Source organism: Meleagris gallopavo, chromosome 22, assembly GCF_000146605.3.
Source record: "Meleagris gallopavo isolate NT-WF06-2002-E0010 breed Aviagen turkey brand Nicholas breeding stock chromosome 22, Turkey_5.1, whole genome shotgun sequence".
Lineage (NCBI taxonomy): Eukaryota > Metazoa > Chordata > Aves > Galliformes > Phasianidae > Meleagris > Meleagris gallopavo.
The window spans coordinates 5,757,935-5,774,848 of record NC_015032.2 but is presented as its reverse complement, the minus strand read 5'-3'; the positions used below and the strand labels follow the sequence as shown (position 1 = coordinate 5,774,848).

General features: G+C 44.6%; 1 protein-coding gene and 1 non-coding gene across 8 annotated transcripts; both read left to right on the top strand.

Annotated features, from left to right (window-relative positions):
• Positions 1-154: 154 nt before the first annotated feature.
• TPD52L2 (TPD52 like 2) lies at positions 155-15,892 on the top strand. Of its 7 annotated transcripts, XM_010722376.3 has the most exons (9): positions 164-368; positions 1,644-1,792; positions 2,680-2,739; positions 4,223-4,282; positions 8,065-8,166; positions 11,981-12,007; positions 12,660-12,701; positions 13,875-13,923; positions 14,134-15,892. In XM_010722376.3, the coding sequence occupies exons 1-9, from the start codon at positions 192-194 to the stop codon at positions 14,224-14,226; spliced, it is 759 nt and encodes a 252-aa protein (XP_010720678.1). In that variant the 5' UTR covers positions 164-191; the 3' UTR covers positions 14,227-15,892. The 7 variants fall into 7 exon arrangements, with proteins under 7 accessions (XP_019477746.1, XP_010720681.1, XP_010720678.1 ...); XM_019622201.2 differs by lacking the exon at positions 2,680-2,739 and having other exon boundaries at positions 155-368; XM_003212059.4 differs by lacking the exon at positions 4,223-4,282 and having other exon boundaries at positions 177-368.
• An 802-nt stretch (positions 15,893-16,694) lies between these two features.
• Positions 16,695-16,766, top strand: TRNAE-CUC. Its single transcript has one exon. It is a non-coding gene; the product is annotated as a tRNA-Glu (tRNA).
• The last annotated feature ends 148 nt before the right edge of the window (positions 16,767-16,914 follow it).

Genomic DNA, 16,914 nt, shown 5'->3' with positions numbered 1-16,914 from the left:
GCTCTTCCCCTCCCTCGGGCCGGCGCTGTGCCGCGGCCGCTCTGTTCGGTCTGCAGAGCGCGGCGCTTCTGCTCCGTGCGGGGAATTCGGCTGAGGGTTTCTGTTCCTTTTTTGTCTGCGAGCAGAGGGCCCTTTTCTTCACCTTTCCCCTCCAGGTTTGCATATCGTGCTTCGCTTGCTGGCTGCTCACTATGTGTGCTGTGTGCTTCTCGTCTGTGACAGATATCAACCTTAACTCTCCCAACAAAGGTCTGCTGTCGGATGCCATGATGGACGTTCCTGTGGACGGCGCGGCCGCGGCGAGGACGGCAGCGCCCGAGGGGCTGAGCGCTGCTGAGGAGGAGGAGCTGAGGGCTGAGATCGCCAAGGTAAAACCGGAGCCCGGGATCCTGCCCTGCTGGGAGGGAAAAACGGGGGTTTGATGGATGCATTTTTTGATTCTTATCACAGAAATGGCCAGGGTTGGAAAGGACCTCAAGGGTCATGAATCTCCAACCCCCTGCCACACGCAGGGCCATCAACCTCCCCATTTAATACTAGACCAGGCTGCCCAGGGCCCCATCCAGCCTGGTCCTTGAACACCTCCAGGGATGGGGCATCCACAGCCTCTCTGGGCAGCTGTTCCAGCACCTCACCACTCTTATAGTAAAGAAAGAACTTACGGTGGTGTTACGGATCTCTGCATTCTTTGTTAAATTGCACAGAGCTGGCAGGTATTTCAGACCACCTGCTCTGCTCGTGCACAGAACTGCTTAATGTGGAGCCCTGGAGAAATAAGTGGCTTAATTTTAGTTCTGCTCTAAGCAGGAAAACAGCACTTTAGGTGAGCGGTATGCAAACATAACTCCTTTTCCTTAGGAAGCTGAAACAATGGGGTACTTAAGGTGCTTTCTTCTTCAGCCTTTTCTCTTAAATATTTATCACATTTTATGGGCGGCTGTTTTAGATTCCTTTATGCTTTTCTAAAGCTGAGAGCTTGTAATGTAACATCTCAAATTTTAGGCACCCTGTGGGTTTTAAAGTTCAGTTTATAATTTGTATGTGTAATATAGCTGAAGGTAGTTTTGCTTGTTCCTTCTTAGGCTTGATAATCTCACGCTGGATTTCTGATTTGCATGCTTTAGCAAGGGAGGATTTCACTGTTCTGAATGGCCGTGCAGGCCTTGGTAAACTTTCATTAATTAAGATGTAGGAATGAATTCTCTCTGTCCTGAAACTGCTCCAGAGTATTCTGAAAATCTTGTAAGAAAGATCTCTGAGGAAAAGCTCTTTGTTGTAATGACATCAGAGGAAAACAATCATAAGATTGAAACTTTAGCTAAATGAGTATTGGTAATTTATTTTTTTTCTTTTAGGTAGTATCTACTGTTGAAATTACAGTGCAGGGAATGAGTTCTTTTAGTGCCATTAAAACACCACTACAGGCTTCTTATATGTTTTTGTAGCTGAAAGGTGAGCCGTATGCCTCCTGTTCCAACACCTTTGATGTTTAGTTGAATTGCTGTGTGCACCCGAAATTCCTACCAGTTCTTTACATTCACGTTAATGAAACTGTGCTGGTTTTCAGGAAGGTGGAAAGTTGGCTTAATTCCCAGAATCTTAGAAAACAGTGGTATTGAGATATGCATCTGTTTCTTTCTAAGGTTGAAGAAGAAATTGGTACTCTCAGACAAGTTCTGGCTGCTAAAGAGAGGCACTGTGGAGAGCTGAAGAGGAAGCTAGGTTTGACTCCCTTGGATGGGTTGAAGCAAAATCTGTCTAAGAGCTGGCATGATGTACAAGTCTCCAACGCGTAAGTGTTGCTTGTGACGTGTGTTTCACATGAAAAAGTGACTATAGCAGTTATTTCCCTGCAGCATGTTGCAGAGCTTTTCCCAACTGGCTGGAGGGTTTTGCTCTGACAGGTACATAGAGTAAAAGATGTTTTTAAAATGCAATGAACTGAATGGATCTCATGTGCCAGCATAAACAACTTTCATATCTGTGGTCTGAATGCTTTGTTGCTGGATGCTCTCTTGCACGATGTTAAAGACCTTGCTCACTACTCAACAGTTCAGTTTGTCTGTTTCTGCCCATTTCTTTGAGAGACAGACTGTTGCTACCTCGTTCTGAGCTCAAGCTCAAAGAGAAGTGCAAAAAATGCCAGAGCTCACTTAGTAGTGCATAGTGTTAGTTGAGAATGTTAGCTGTATGTTAGTTTAGCAACTGTTTCTTGGGCTGTGTACCTTGAATTAAAAAGCCTGCACTTCCTAGGAAAAAAAGTCTGTAGCATCATTCTGCTATGAATGCCATATGCAGGGACATCTGCACCTAATGAAGGTTTGAAATTAAGACTATTTCTAAACAGGTACAAAGTGTACGATTGCTGCACTGTTTGACAGTGCCAAAAGGAGAGTCGGGGTAAATCTGAGCACAGCTGCCTAATGCAGAGGGCCCTTGGGTACCCAGAGGGATATAATTCAGTCTAAAAAATCACATGCAACTTAAATGGAATTTGGAGTTACTGACATTACATCAGCAGGGCAGGTCTTTGAGCTGTTCATTTCACTGTTCATTCTTTTCCTCATCTTCCCTCCTATCCCCCGTTCAATTTCTGTTACTACTTTGTAACTGAAATGTGTCATTGTCTTCTAGAAATGAATATTTTAAGTTATATTCATTAACACTTTCTGTTTCTAGTTATGTGAGAACATCTGAGAAACTTGGAGAGTGGAATGACAAAGTGACACAGTCTGACTTGTGAGTGCCTCGGGCTCCTCAGCAACACCTTCATGCTCCTTGCTGCATTCCCCATTTGTGCTGCTCCTCGTTCTCACAGGCATCAGGGGTTGATTGGGAGCTGGAGGCATAGCAAAGCTCTGTTCTTAGCAGCATGCTTGATATTCAGCTATAAGCACTCCTCAGTTGCAGAGGAGATGAGTAAAAGTTACTGCTATCATTTTGTCTTGCCATTGCTGAAGAAAAATTCCAATCAGTTACCAAACCACATTTGATTAAAAAATAGTGAAAGAAATCAACCACAGTTTGACTTTAACTGATCACTGTTAGACTAATCTGTTGTAATTAGGTATCTTACTAGTGAACTTCTGTCTTTACTGTGAAATTATTTCTTTTCTCATCAGATGTGGTAGTTTCAGTTTGAATATTATCTTTCTGTTTGGCCACAGTGTAAATATGATGCCTGAAGACGTTTGCCCATAGCTGAAAATAGGGGCTTTGCAAATGCAGATATGTGCAGTAGGCTTTGAAAGCTGCCATGCTGTGACTCTGATTGATGCATGTGAACTTTTCTGAATGCTGTTGAGCATTAGAAAGCAATTCATTTTAGTCTTTGCAATATATACAAGCAGGTGCTAAATGTTGCTGCCTGCTTTTGTCTTTAGAATATATTCTTTAGTCATGTTAGACCTCTCTTCATTAGTCACAAATCACTTTGATTCTTGCATAACTGAACATAAAGGAGACCTTGACTGTTTTCTGTGCTGAGGATTCTCTCCATTCTGCATTTTGTGCTTAAGAAAGCGATTATTTAGCTAAGAGAGAATGTGAGTTAGGAGCTTCCTGTCAGCAGTTCTGATCTGACTAGGCATAGTTATTTTCCAGGGTTGACAGGAATTGCCTGCAATGTATCTCCTCTGAGCACTTTTACATGTTGTCTAAGCTGGCAGCAGATGCTTTTATAGCACTTAGTTTTTCTGTATATTTAGTGTTAATTCTCACAATCCCAAAGATAATTTATTATAAGCATGATTTCTAAAGATGAGAGAATGAAGTGCAGTTTAGCAACTTGTCCAGTTCATACTCTACAGGTAAAGTACAGCTTTGGGGACAGCAATCAGATTTTTTGGCTCTGTGCTCAATTCACTGTTGTGTGCTTTTAACTTTTGGTGTTTGGTTGCCATGCTGTATTTATGAAGGGAGCAGAAGATTTGAAGTCTTTCAGTTCCCAACGCCTTCTAAACTGCAGACTTTCCTTGTGCACAGTGTTTGGAGGTGTCTGGATAAGAAAGAAACCAGAGCTTGGGTGTCTTCCTGCCTCTCAAAGAACAGCTCCTTTTCTTCTGTCTGTAGCAGAGAAGGGGGAAGGCTGTTATCAGAGAAATGAAACCTGCAATGCTGTAAGTGTACAGAGACACTAATGTGGAAAGTCAGAAAGACAGCGGTCAGAAAAAGCATCAGTCATGAATCTTGGCACTGTATCTAACCTCCATTGTGTTTGTAGATATCTTTCAGCCAGCAGCACTCTGGAGGACTGGAATGAAAAATTAACTCAATCAGAAGCGTGAGTGTCTTAACCTTCAGCATTAACAAATGCTTTCATGACAGTCTGCTACCACTGATTTTTCTGTGCCCCTGCTCGCAGTCCTGTCCTTTCACTACATCTATTTAAGCATTTCTTTCTTCTAGCCTTCACTTTTTTTAACCTAATAAAAGTCTATTCTGAGAGAGGGAGCGCTTTTCTTTCAGGTCAGTCTTTGAATGATCTCACTGTGGTTCAAGTGATACTCTTCAAACAGCTGCCTGCTCTCGGAGAACTGGCTGAAGCCACTGGGTACCTGAGCTGCATGCCAGGTTTTGTAACTTCAACTGATGAGCTGTGCAATAGTCAGCCTGATCTCTTCTCGTCACCCCTCAGCATGCTCTGTGGGGAGCAAGAGCTCTTCTTTTAGCTGTGGTACCTGATGAGAACAAATTAAGCTTTAGTGTCCAAGGCGGCTGTTCTGACATTTTAAGGCTCCAAATGTGAACAGCTTAAACATCACAGCTGTTGTACTGCCTTCATTGGCTGCAAAAGTCTCTTAGCTGTGTTTTTATTAAGTGTCTGGAATTAAATTCTCATTTGGGCTGAATTACAGAAGCATATTTCAGAAGTTGGCCTTCATCCTTCTCATTGCATCCATGGCATTGTATATAGGGGAAGTCCTTTACAGCAGTGCAGTGGAAGCAGGTAGGTTGTGTTGTTGCTTTCTGAACTGATTTAACCATGGTAAGGTGGGTCTTAGGTAAGCAGGATGTTCCTGTTCTCTGGGGTAGTATGAAATTCAGTCCTTTGAGGCTGGTCTCCTGCTTCCAGTGCTTGTGAGTAGAGGGTTTTCTTCATTAGACAGGTAAAAGATGAGGGTAGGTGAAAGTTGTTTTTTGACACTACTCGTGTATGCAGGTTCCATTTTCAATGTTCTGTGAATGTTTTCTAGATTAAGAAAATGTAAATAGTCACTATTTTACTTTTTAAATAGAGTGACTTTGTGTTTACGCTCGCCAACAGTGTGACTGAGTGCAGTGGTGTTTAATCAGAGTTCCTCTCTGGGTGTGCCTGCTGGAATAGAAAACTTCTCTTTATATCTGTTTCCTTGCACTCAATGAGCACCAGAGCACATGGCGGAAGCGTGCTTCTGGAGTGTGCTCAAGGCCTGAATAGCTGTGGCATGCCAGCTTTCCTGCTTGCTTTGGCACTAGGCAGCACTGCAATTCATGCTAACAAGGTAGATGCCAGTTAAATGGGAGAGACCAGGGGGCTTGAAATGTGAAATTCCAGCAGTGTTTCAGAAACTGAACAGTTTCCTTTCCCTAAAGCTTGGTAAATGCTAGGAGCCAAGTTCAAGACAACCAAAGAAGAGGTTTTCAGTGTAAATGAATCCTCTTTCCTGTTGTTTTGGAGCTTCTCTAATAGCTTACAAGCTTCCTGACTGACCCGGGACCTTAATGTGCTTTTGTGCTCTGCTGAATTTCCTGGTGGCTGCTGCTCTGGCCTTGGAGCTTGACTTGCCCTTTGTGTGCAGTAGGGCAAGGTCAGAAAGTCAGCCCTGTCTGTAGCTTTGGTTTTGTGGTAAACTGGACGCAAGGTGACTTAATTGGTACAGATAGTATTGCTGGATAAGAGCAAGCGGGAGGAGGCTGGTATTGGGGATAAAGAAGGATTTGAGGATTCGTGTCTGGCTCTTCTCTGGTAGGATTTATAGGAGAGGGATGCAATGAAATGTGTGAGTACAGCAGAATGAATACCTCAGGGCAGAGACCTTCCTGCAGCTTCTGCAGCCAGTTGCCTGTTGGTGTAGACAGGTGTTTATCAAAGCTCATACTTTTAACTGCTCCCAGATTTGGGTTATTCCAGTGTGCTTTGTAGTAGCACTGAGGGAAGGAAGTGAATGACTGAGTTTGTACAGATGGCATACCTAGCTGTGTCACTTGCAGGAGGGTAGCTGTGACTTCTGGGTCAGAGCTGAGTGCAGTTCAGTTGCACTGGAGGCTTTTGTAACCTGGTTACAGACACGGTTCCACACCTCTGCCTGATGGATGGCAGTTCTGGGTGAAGGAGCTTCTCGTCTCTGCTCTGCTTTCCTGGCTCTGCCTCATGTGTTGCAGTGGTGGAGGTGTGCCTGTGTGTGTAGGAGCTGTGGATGCAGGACTAGATTGGTGAACTGATGTCTGCTATCTTTATTTTCCTTTCCAAGCATCTGTTTCAGCCAGGTGGGTTCCCTAATCTAAATCACCATATCAGCTCATAGTTGTGTTGGCATCATGCAGGAGCATGTTCAGGGGAAAGGAGCACCACCTGAGTGCTAAATCTTTGATTGCCTTAAGAATACTGCTGTCAAGTGTGGAAAAAGTAGTTGGAAAATCTCTCATCTGCTGAAACTCAGCATAATACTTAAAGAGTTTCCAGCATGTGTGAGGTGTGATGGTGTCCTCTGTAAACTCTTCCTCTCATCGCTGCTCTGGTCTCAGTGCTAATCTGGGAGAGTTGAGTGCCAAGCAGTGCAGTTGTAGTGAGCACAGCATGTTTTAGTGAGCACAAGGTCTTCCATGTCTCTGTCAGCTCTAAGTGACAGGGCTTAGGGAGCCAGACTGCAAAAGGAGGGCTGACATGCTCCTCTTCTGAAGAAGCTTTTAGCCTAGGATTCATGCCCAGCTATTGCAAGAGGGAATACATTCCTGAATCAGAAATAGGTGGTTGTGGTCTTGGATAAAACTAAAAAGCAAAAGAAACAAATGTAGTTGGCATTGCTGAAATCTAGTTCAGGTGTTCTGAATGTTTTGTTTGGAGCAAATGAGAAGCAGATACAGCTGTCATCGTGGGCTTCAAGCCTTGGGAGCTCAGAGATGGGAACAGTAGGCTGCTGAGGTGAGTCCAGGAGCTGAACTTGGTGATCCTCGTGGCTCCTTTCCAACTTGGGATCTTCTGTTCTGTTTATAAGTGTCCTTCTGCTAAATGTAGCTGGGCAAAAAAGTCATCGCAAGCTTATGTGCTTGGAAAAAGAAAACTTGGCTTAAATTTTTGGACTTGTTTTCAAGACTGAGTCTTATAAGAATGCCCTAAATGTGGATGTTAATCACCAGCTGTGGAATAGCTTAGAGTGTAACGGTTAAAGAAAATGACTTGAAGAACCTTTGTTCCTAAAACATGTCTCATTTGATGGAAACAAAGGTTCTCAAGTGTCTGACTTCTTCAGCACTTGCAGAAACTCGAATGTAATCAGCTGATAAACGCGAACTGTCAGACTTGTTTACTGTGGTTAATGGTAACTGATAGGAAACTTCTCTGCCAATTTAATTCTAAACTGTGGTTATAGAGGTTATGCTGATTCTTGCATTTCCTTTTCTGTACAATGATCTTAGTCTTGCCTCTATCCTCCATACCCTGACACCACAACCTATTACTTGCTTCAGGGCATATTACAGAATTGATTCCTACACTTAATTTTCTCAGTGTCCAAAGTAACAGAGCAAATAGGTTACAGTGCCATAGTATTAAGGTTGCCACGTGAAAAATTGGCTTTTTTTTTTTTTTCCCCCAATTGTTTGTCAAATTCAAGATTGTGTGATCAAGATGGTAACATAACAGAAGTTAGTGTATGGAAAGGTTAATCCTACACTCGTTGCTTTCTTCAAGACAGATACATGTAAGACTGGAGGGGGCTCTTTCAGTGAAGTTAGTACAGCTCACTAACCTAGCTTCTTTCCTTTAATGTGGGCTCCTTTTTAAAACTGGGGGATTCTTCTCGCTTTCAGAGCCTAACCCTGTTAGTTCAGCTTACTGGTTGGTTTTTTTTTTTCTTTACTTAGTTATAAGAAGACTCAAGAAACCCTTTCCCAAGCAGGACAGAAGACTTCAGCAGCCCTTTCCAATGTAGGTTCTGTTATCAGCAGGAAACTTGGGGACATGAGGTAAGGTTTCTGTTTTGTGCTCTGGTGCTTTGATCTTGGTTTCAAACAGTAATGAAGCTTTAAACAATAACAAGGCTTTTTTTCCATTTTTCTGCTTAGTTGGCAACACTCTGCTGTTGATGAACCACCTTCTTATGGTTGGCCCTATATATCATTGTTCAGAACAGACTAAACACTTTTTTACCCCTCAACCAGTCTTTAACCCATTCCAAGGCATTACAGTGTGATTCCACTTAGCAGAACCAGCAGAACATTCTTAGCTCCCTTCCCTCTTTTACTGTCACAGGTTCACTGCAGCTTTTTCACCATATATAAGAAACTAGTATTAAAGTTTGCGTTTTCCATTCATTACTGTATGATGGAGGTGTATTTTCTCAGTGTAATGGTTTAAGATTAGAACAGGATTATTATTGTGTCCTTCAAAGTGAACAAAGTCTGGATGCTGCTTATCATGCAGTCCCAAACCCTACGTGTCAGCTTTCTAGGCAGGAGAGCAGCATGCCCTCTGAGCATGGTTATGTCACGTAGTTTGGAAGACATGAGCTGATGCAGAAGATAGGATAATATTAAAAATTTCTCATGGTTGGTGGTTATTTAGATTCCTTTAGATAGCAGCTCAAGTAGTTGCATATTTAAAACTCTCTTGGTTGAAAAGTTAAGAGCTGATTCCCTCAGTTGCTGGCTGGGGTTCTGGCTCTGGGAGCTAACAAAGCTAGAACTGGTGATTTACCTGGTCTTCAGAAATGTAAGCTAAAGATTGTTTCTCTGTTAATGGTGTTGTGCACGTTTTTGCACGTGGAATGTCTTCCTAATGCTTTACTTGGAACTGAGAGTTAATTCTGAACCTACAGTCTATCTAAATGACTAAAGAGGAATTCTTAGAGCTTGAATTTAATGCGATGTTCCAGATCTTGGACTGAACTGGTAGCTGTTGTTCTTTGTAGGGAATTTCCTATTCCACTGTGGCTGGGATTACCCAAGTGGTAAGAACTTGTTGGCCTCTGATCACACAGTGCTGATTTGTTCTAGATCTCTCCCCACTGAATCATTTACTGTGTTCCTGGAGGGTAATGTTGGTGAACGTTTTCAGCATCTCACTTGTCTGAATTTGGCAGAGGACTGGCTGACTTCCTACTCCTTCCAGTATTCAAGGTTTAATTTTTCTGTCCTGGAAATTGCCTTCTTTATGGGCAGAAGATATTTTTGTATAATCACTTGTGACATCAGCAGACAGAACGCTGGTGCAAGATGTTATGGTGTGGTAATAGCTTTTCCTAAGCTGGTAACGGTGAAGTAAACTTCTAAATTCTGCAGTCTGGTCAGGCTGTCGTGGCAAAGGGATGAGAACTGTGCTCTGGATCAAATGGGGAGCTCCTGAGCCAGCATTACCACCAGAAGATGTGCAGGATCAATCTTGTCAGCATGGCATCTCTTCGCTGGCAGAACAAGTTCACCATGTGGCTGCAGAAATGGTTGGGCCAGCTGGTGGAGGGAGGGATGCACAGCTGAGTGAGGAGTGGAACTTTGCCTTGGTGGTGGGGGTGGGCTGACACAGTCACAGTGGGAGTGCTGTTGGTGTGTGCTGGCCCAGCTCACTGCTCGCACATCAGGCCATTGCAGCCATGGCATTGCTCAGCATTAGTCACCAGTTTCAAAACGTGTATTCCTTTTTATAGATAATACTTTGGGTGATGTATGAGGAAACAGAGGCAGCTTCTTGAGGATATCCCTGCCAAATTTATTTCAGGAGGATTTGCTTGTATATATGGCCCTATGGGGAACACAGTAATGATAATTATTTTTTTAAGAAGACTTTCAGTTTTTCTGTGCATATATAAATGAAATACTCTCTGCTGTATTCAAGTCTTGATATCTCTAGTTCTGAACAAAGTTTAGCTCTGAGTGTAAGCTTCTGCAAGAACTGGCTCATTTTCTACCCCAGCCAGGTGAAACTTTACATGGTTTTGATGTGCAATCAGAGCTTCCAGAGTGAAGTCTGTCATATTGCTGTGATCACTTCTCTGATTGCTGGGGGATGGTCTTTGTGTTCCAAGAATCTCTGTTCCAGGCCTCATAGCCAACACTACAACCTCAGTTACTGTACTTGCTTTTTCCCTTTCCACTACAAATTCACTTGTAACGAAGGTTTATTTTCCAGCACTGGAAGTGTTGAGATAACAGAAGGGATTTCCTTGTTTAGTCAGCCTTCACGGGTTGATAAATACAAGGAAGGTGTGATAAATGGGCAATCTCCTTAGATATGCAGAGGGCGTAGTCATAATTCCATTAGAAATGTGTGGACTGAAATGGTGTGAAATACAGTAACGTGGCCCTGGGTTAAATCTTCAGAGTTGCTGCATTCTGGTCAAAAATACTTCTAAATGTTAAGGCTGTTGTAATTGCAAGGAGAGATCGTGAAGTTAATGCAGTAACCGTACACTAAATGTTCTTATTAGTGCTGTTGCTCTATTAGATTGCCACAGGTAACAGCTTAGTTAATGGGTGGGATTTTTGTAAGTCCTGGCCAATTCAGCTCTTTCTGTTATCTCCACTTACAGTTGAAAAGTAAACTGGCTTTTAGGTGTTCTGTTCCTGCATTTTACTGACCCCAGTAAACTGCAAATTGAAGGTGTTTTCTTTTTGTCAGATAAAAGCTTTGTGCTTTTGTCTCCCAGTACATTTTGTGGTGTCTGGTTGAGTTCGCTACTGTCTATAATACTACAAGCACATTTATTGTAAGATGGAGCCCCCAAACTCCTGAATTTACAGAAATTTTAAATCCTGACGATTGGAGGAAAAAGGGTCACTGCTGAGATGTCTGCAGATCTACCAGTGCTTGTGGTGTTGCATGCAGAGCAGCATGCTGCATGGACGTGTTACCTGTGTTCTTCTCCTTTAACAAAGAGCAAGTAGAAGTTAATTTATTTCAGGCGCACAGACAGCATCTCGAGGAGTCTGTGTTGCCAACACTTGGATACAGGGGAAATGAAATCCCAAAGCCTAATGTCATTGCTCAGACTGGAAGGAAAAGCCCTTGTGCTCCTTGCCAAGCACTTCACGTCCAACTTGCTGTGACTGCTTCCAGCTGTAGAGACAAAAATGATATTTAAGTGGAATAAAGTTCTGCTTCTAGAAGGAGAAGCCTCCTCAAAACATCCTGGCAATCTTAGTAGCGGCAGTAGGAAAGCTTGGTCTGTAACTTCAGCTGAGAGTGCTGCATTGCAAAATCAGATGTGGAAACTGGCAACGTGGTGGCAAATGATTCATTTTAAAAACGGGTGTGTGTGTGTTGAGAATGCATGATACCTTTTATCCAGATATTCTTATCTTTATTACGCTGAGATCTGTTTGTTCTCTGAGCTGTAACTCTGAGGTCGGCAGGCTTGGCAAGGTAACGCACAGGCTCTGTTATGGGAGGTCTCAGCCAGAAAGCCTGGCCCTGCTGTCCTTGTGCCACAGCCCAGAGGGGAAGGAAATATTTTATCAAATCAGCTAGCTAGCGCTTGGTAGAAACTTAGCTTAGGAAAACAGGCTCTAAAAAAAAATCAAGTAAAAGCAGTGGGTGGGTAAGTGTGGTTAGGTGCTGTTATTGTCATATGGAAAACCACTTAGTCTGGGGTGAGTTAATGAAAAGCAATTGGTTTTTTCACTTGCTTCTCTAATTTATTTTGAGAGGCTTCCTCCTAAGGAGATGGCTTTTACTGTCCCGTGATCCCGTGTCCCTGCTCAGCTGCCTTGCATTTAGCATTCAGATCTGCACAATGCCTGACTGTTGCTTCCCTTTTCTCTTTTTGCTGTCAACGGCTTCTCTCAGGGCTCACCCCTTCTCGCATTCCTTTAGGTAAGATATCTCCAAGGTTGCTCTCAGAGCAGATGTTTCTGTGCCAAGTCCTTGCAGGCGTTAAAGGGGAAGCTGATGATTTAAGCCTTGCCTACATTTTTGACACGGATTGAGAAAGCTAGCTCAGTCCAGTGCCTGGCAATAGACTTTTGTATCATGGTTGCAATTTGCAGTTCTTGCCTTATGGTACAGCTGCAGCTAGAAGGCTCTTCTTAAATCCTGAGCGGCTTCTAACAGCTTGCTTTGATGGCACCTAACTCAGGGTACCTTCTGGCAGCACTTACTGCGTGCTTTTTCTGCCTTTGTCAGCTTTGTATTGGGACAGCTGGTTGGCAGAAACCATCGCTAGTAAAAACCCACTCATTTGAGTAGCTCTGTACAGACAGACCAGTTGTGCACCTTTCTGTCCCGTAGGGGCTGTCCCTGCTTTCAATTTCTGCCGTTGATCACTGGCACCTGACCTCTCATGTCTTGGGCATAGCTGGAAAACCCTTTTCTAAATATCTCATTGTCAAGAAGGGGAAAAGAGGGATTCTAGCTTGCCCTCAGCAGCCTGTGTATGGACAGGATTAAGGGCATGCTGCTCATGCGTGGCTTCTGTTTAAAACTGTCATTTAACCTTTTCCTCCTTATTCTGAATGCTTCCGAGCAGCAGTTACTCCATTCGCCACTCGATAAGTATGCCAGCAATGAGGTAACGTCACAACACCCGTGTTTCCTCAGTGGGGTTGGGGGGAGACTCCAGCTGACTGTTGTTGGTGGCTTTTTTGTTCTGATTTGTGTGAGTGCTTCCCTGCTCGGAGGATGGGGGTAACCGTGCCCTGAAGTTTAAGTAATTTGGGGTTTTTGTTTTTACTCCATCTCTCTTTATGGTTGTTAGCACCTGCATTGTTTTTGGACTAAGTGCAGTGTTGCAACTGTACCAAAGTCTAATTGAAATTTGCAGCTTTCAGAGGTTCCAGGAAGGGAGGGATTACAACCTTTTTCTTGCCGTTTGCAGCCCAGCTGATACTGAATCCTAGCTTAAGTCTTCTGTCTCCACCTCGGGATCTACGTGCCTTTCTCAGAGTGCCTTTGTGCTACATGAGATGGCGATCCTTTGAGAGGAGCAATCACCAGAGCTGGGCAAGACCCACAGAAGCCCTCTCTCTGTTAATCCTCATTCCTGATCAACAGATGTTATTTTGTGGCAGAAATGTAAAGTGCTGGTTTGGATGAAAATACCTGAGATAAGACTTATTGTCACCCAGCTCATGGTGCTTATGCAGTCTATCCTGGGGAGAAGACTCTCCATGACCAATTGTCCAGCAGAGCCACCTGTCAGTGCCAAACAACTGACCTGGCTTTCTTTGCTGATTGATTTATCACACTGGGATTTTTATGAGCATTTCCTGATGTTATGACCTGTGTAACAGCTGCCCATAGGCTCAGCCATGTGGCCATTCCCCTTCCTGCCAGCAGGATGCAAGGTGGGAAGATGAAGCCTTTTTTGAAACCCTTGTCAGCTTTTCATTTCCATTATTTAAGAAAGCATGCTTTTAGTTGAAGGACTAAGGACTACTTTCTTCTCTACATGTCATGCATTGATTCCCTCGACAGCTAGGGCTTTTTGCCCTCAACTTTTTAGCTTATGAATAGATTGCACGTGGCAGAAATGTTTTCCTTCAGAGTTTGTGCGTGGGGTTTTTTGACTGGTGTGCCTGAGACATTTGTGCCAAGGGCTAACATGTGAGGAGCTGTGAGTGTTGTGGATGTTCTAGCATTGCATGGGAACAGGCAGGGAGCCCAGGCACACCGTGGTTAAGTATGGTTTACTTAAGAGCTTATTTCTTTTGATTTATTTTTCTTTTATTCTTATTTCTTCAAGGAATTCGGCAACCTTCAAGTCATTTGAAGATAGAGTTGGGACCATAAAGGTAACCATCTGCTTTGTCTTGTACATATACAATGTGAAGCCTTAAGCAGAAATTAGAATTTCCGTAGTGTTTTGTAAACTACTGTTTAGGCAGATGGCTCCTCAGATGCACAGAGTCTTTGCTCTTCAGTAGCTGACCTTGACGAGGGAGATTGGCTTGGTAATCTCAGTCCTGGTTTCTTGTTATCCTAACTAGCTTCTCTCCTTTCAGTCCAGAGTGGTGGGCAGCAGGGAAAACAGCACTGATGGCCTCCAGTCCCCCTCAGCTGGAGACAAGCCCCCCCAGGACAACGCTCCTTTCTAGACCTGCAGTGTGGCTTTGCACAGCTGTGCACGACTCCAAGAGCAAGCCTCCTCCATCCCAAATCTTCACAACAGCGACAACATGCAAATCCATGAAGGGGCTGAGAGCCAGTCTGGAGAGATCCATAACTCATTCATAGACACTGCTGCTGGATCTAAGTCAAATAAAGAGAATGCAAAGTTTTGTACACAGATAATATTTTACACTAAAGTTTGTAGATGAATTGTATCACTGTGCTGTCCTTTTGGGAGAGCACTGAAGATGGAGTTTCCCTAAAGTAGCTCAGAAATGCCACTGGTGTAGAAAAAGCATTTTTCCACTTCTTTTGTCTCTTGGAACAGTTAAATTGCCATGTGCAGTGTGAGGAGGGCAGTTAGAGGAGAAACCAAGAGGAGGGGCATCTTAGCTTCAGCTTCTGGCTGCGTTCTCTATTCAGGGCTTGCTGTGCAGCTACTCCTTGATCTCCCAGGCTTCTCCTATTACTGCTTCCTCTGGTTCTCGTTGGAGCAGTCTGTTAAATGGGGCAAACAGTTGTTTTTCTGGGCTTCCAAGAGGGAAACTTCACTTAGCAGCTGCCTCGTTGTTACACTAATGCTCTAGCTTTAACAAAACTTAAGATCTTTATTTTTAAATGCAATGAACTTTAAAGAATTAAAGCTTAACAACAACAAAAGCTTTGGCATCATGTTAGGGAAATGCTCCCTTGGACTCTGAAACTGAATTGCAAGCCTTACATCACCTTACGCTTTACTTGTTCTTTTTTTTTTTTTCTTTCTATAGAGAAGACTGTAAGGATTATAAAGCTGGATATTGAGCACTGGAGTTTTGCATCATACAGTAGTAGCAGCATGCTTGTGAGCCAGTTTTTGTGTAAACTTTCAGTGGTGCACTCTATTGCCCGGTGTATAAAACTTGCTTCTCCCTTCTCAGCTTTTGTTCTTGGAGGAAAAGGAATCCGAAGGCTGCTAACAACAGGGCCAGGTTTAAAAAGGACAGAGCTGTTGCTAGCAGTACTATGCTGTACTGGAAGGACTCTGCTCTCTGTGGGCCTCTCCGTCTGGTACATCTGACTGTGACTGTGTGGGTTTTTCAGCTGAAAGCCCCAGCTGCAACCTTGGTTTACAGAACCAGCAGAGAGTCGCAGAGCTCACTGGTTCCCAGAGCAGATGGTTTGCTCTTTTGATGCCCGGCTTCATTGCTTGGGAGCTGATAAGTTGTGAGTTGTCTTACAGAGGCCTGAGCTTATTCTAGGCAAGGTACCTCCATATAGAATGAGCAATTCTGTGCCTTAGAGGCCAAGTGGGACTTATTCAGGTCTTTAGGCTTGCCTATGTACATATCTGGTAGCTTTAGTGGTTTATCACCCCGAAGGGACTGGACTGCCTGACCCTTCCTTAGAGAAGCAAGTTTTGACACTTTTCTGCTGATTAATCCCTACGCTCCCCACCCCTGCTCCCCTCCTGCTGGGGACCCTCAGTGTGAGTAGCAGCAGATGTGCTGGCAGTAGAGCGGAGTGTCGTTTCCCAGCCCGCCCTGTTTGACCAAAGCTGGCCTCTGTGCGAGGAGCGGTGAGACGGGCGCTGCTGGAGATTGGGTCTGGAACTGTTTCTCTTCACAGATCAATTCTGAGGAATCTTGTCAATAAAGCATTCCTTTGGGAGAAAAACGGGGTGAATGTTTTTGTCTTGTTCTGTGTAATGCTACCGAAGTCTGTTTTTAGGTGTGTGCTGTGAACTTGGCAGGGAAGTCCTGGCCTCCTGCGGGGATGAGGCACGGAGCGTCCCTCTGCCTTGCCTGCATCTCGTGAAGCAATGCATTAAGAAGTGTTGGTGCTCTGATTTTCTCTTTCAATTGGCAGTGGCAAGCCCACATTTGCACCACAGTTGTCACATTGCTCCCTTTTCTGCTCGTGCCTCGGGCTTCCCGAGCAGTGACAGCAGTTGGAGCTGGGGCAGTGTAAGGTGGAGAAGCAGCAGCTGTGGTGCTGGCTCACGTGCACAGCTTGAGACCACGGGGAATCAATCAGCAGCTTGGAAGCTCCGGCAGTTCCTTCTGATTGAAACGGTCACCGTGGAGGCGAAGTGGTGGCTGTGTGAGTTGGGCTGGGAGCCGCTCTTGGGTTTAGAAGGGCAGCAGAGGGAGCCCCGCTGCCCCTATGGTTCATGCACGGTGAAGGACAGGGTTTGAGAAAGCTCGTTGCACGTCAGAGGCCACTTGAGACATCAGAAGGTGCTGCTTTGGAGGGGCTGGGGCTGGGGAACACCCGCGCCTAAATACAAGGTGGTTTGCGGGGGAGCACGAGATGGAGAGGCTTCGCATAGAGGCTGCAGGGAACGGGTTTGCTCTGTCCCACGGAGCAGCACAGAGCAGATAAGCGGCAAAGCTGAGAAGCAGCTAATTACAAAAAGTACCCCGTGGGGCGCCGTGCTTCGGCTTAGAGAGAATGTAGCAAAGGTTGCAAACAGCCCTCCCTGGTGGTCTAGTGGTTAGGATTCGGCGCTCTCACCGCCGCGGCCCGGGTTCGATTCCCGGTCAGGGAAGTTACTTTTTGCCTCTCCGTAGGAGCAACTTTTCTCTCCCGGGTCAGCCATAGGGCGCGTCCCGCCGCGCGGACCCCCGCTTTCCACCCCCTGCATTCCGCGCTAACTCTGCGCGAGCCCCACCGCGTCCACGCGCGCTCCCGGCAGG

Excerpts from the sequence above, each read along its gene's own strand:
- TPD52L2 (XM_010722376.3), top strand. The coding sequence starts at position 192 with ATGTGTGCTGTGTGCTTCTCGTCTGTGACAGATATCAACCTTAACTCT. Across the intron at positions 8,167-11,980 it reads AGGAAACTTGGGGACATGAG|GGCTCACCCCTTCTCGCATT; the intron begins GTAAGGTTTCTG and ends GGCTTCTCTCAG. Across the intron at positions 12,702-13,874 it reads ATAAGTATGCCAGCAATGAG|GAATTCGGCAACCTTCAAGT; the intron begins GTAACGTCACAA and ends TATTTCTTCAAG.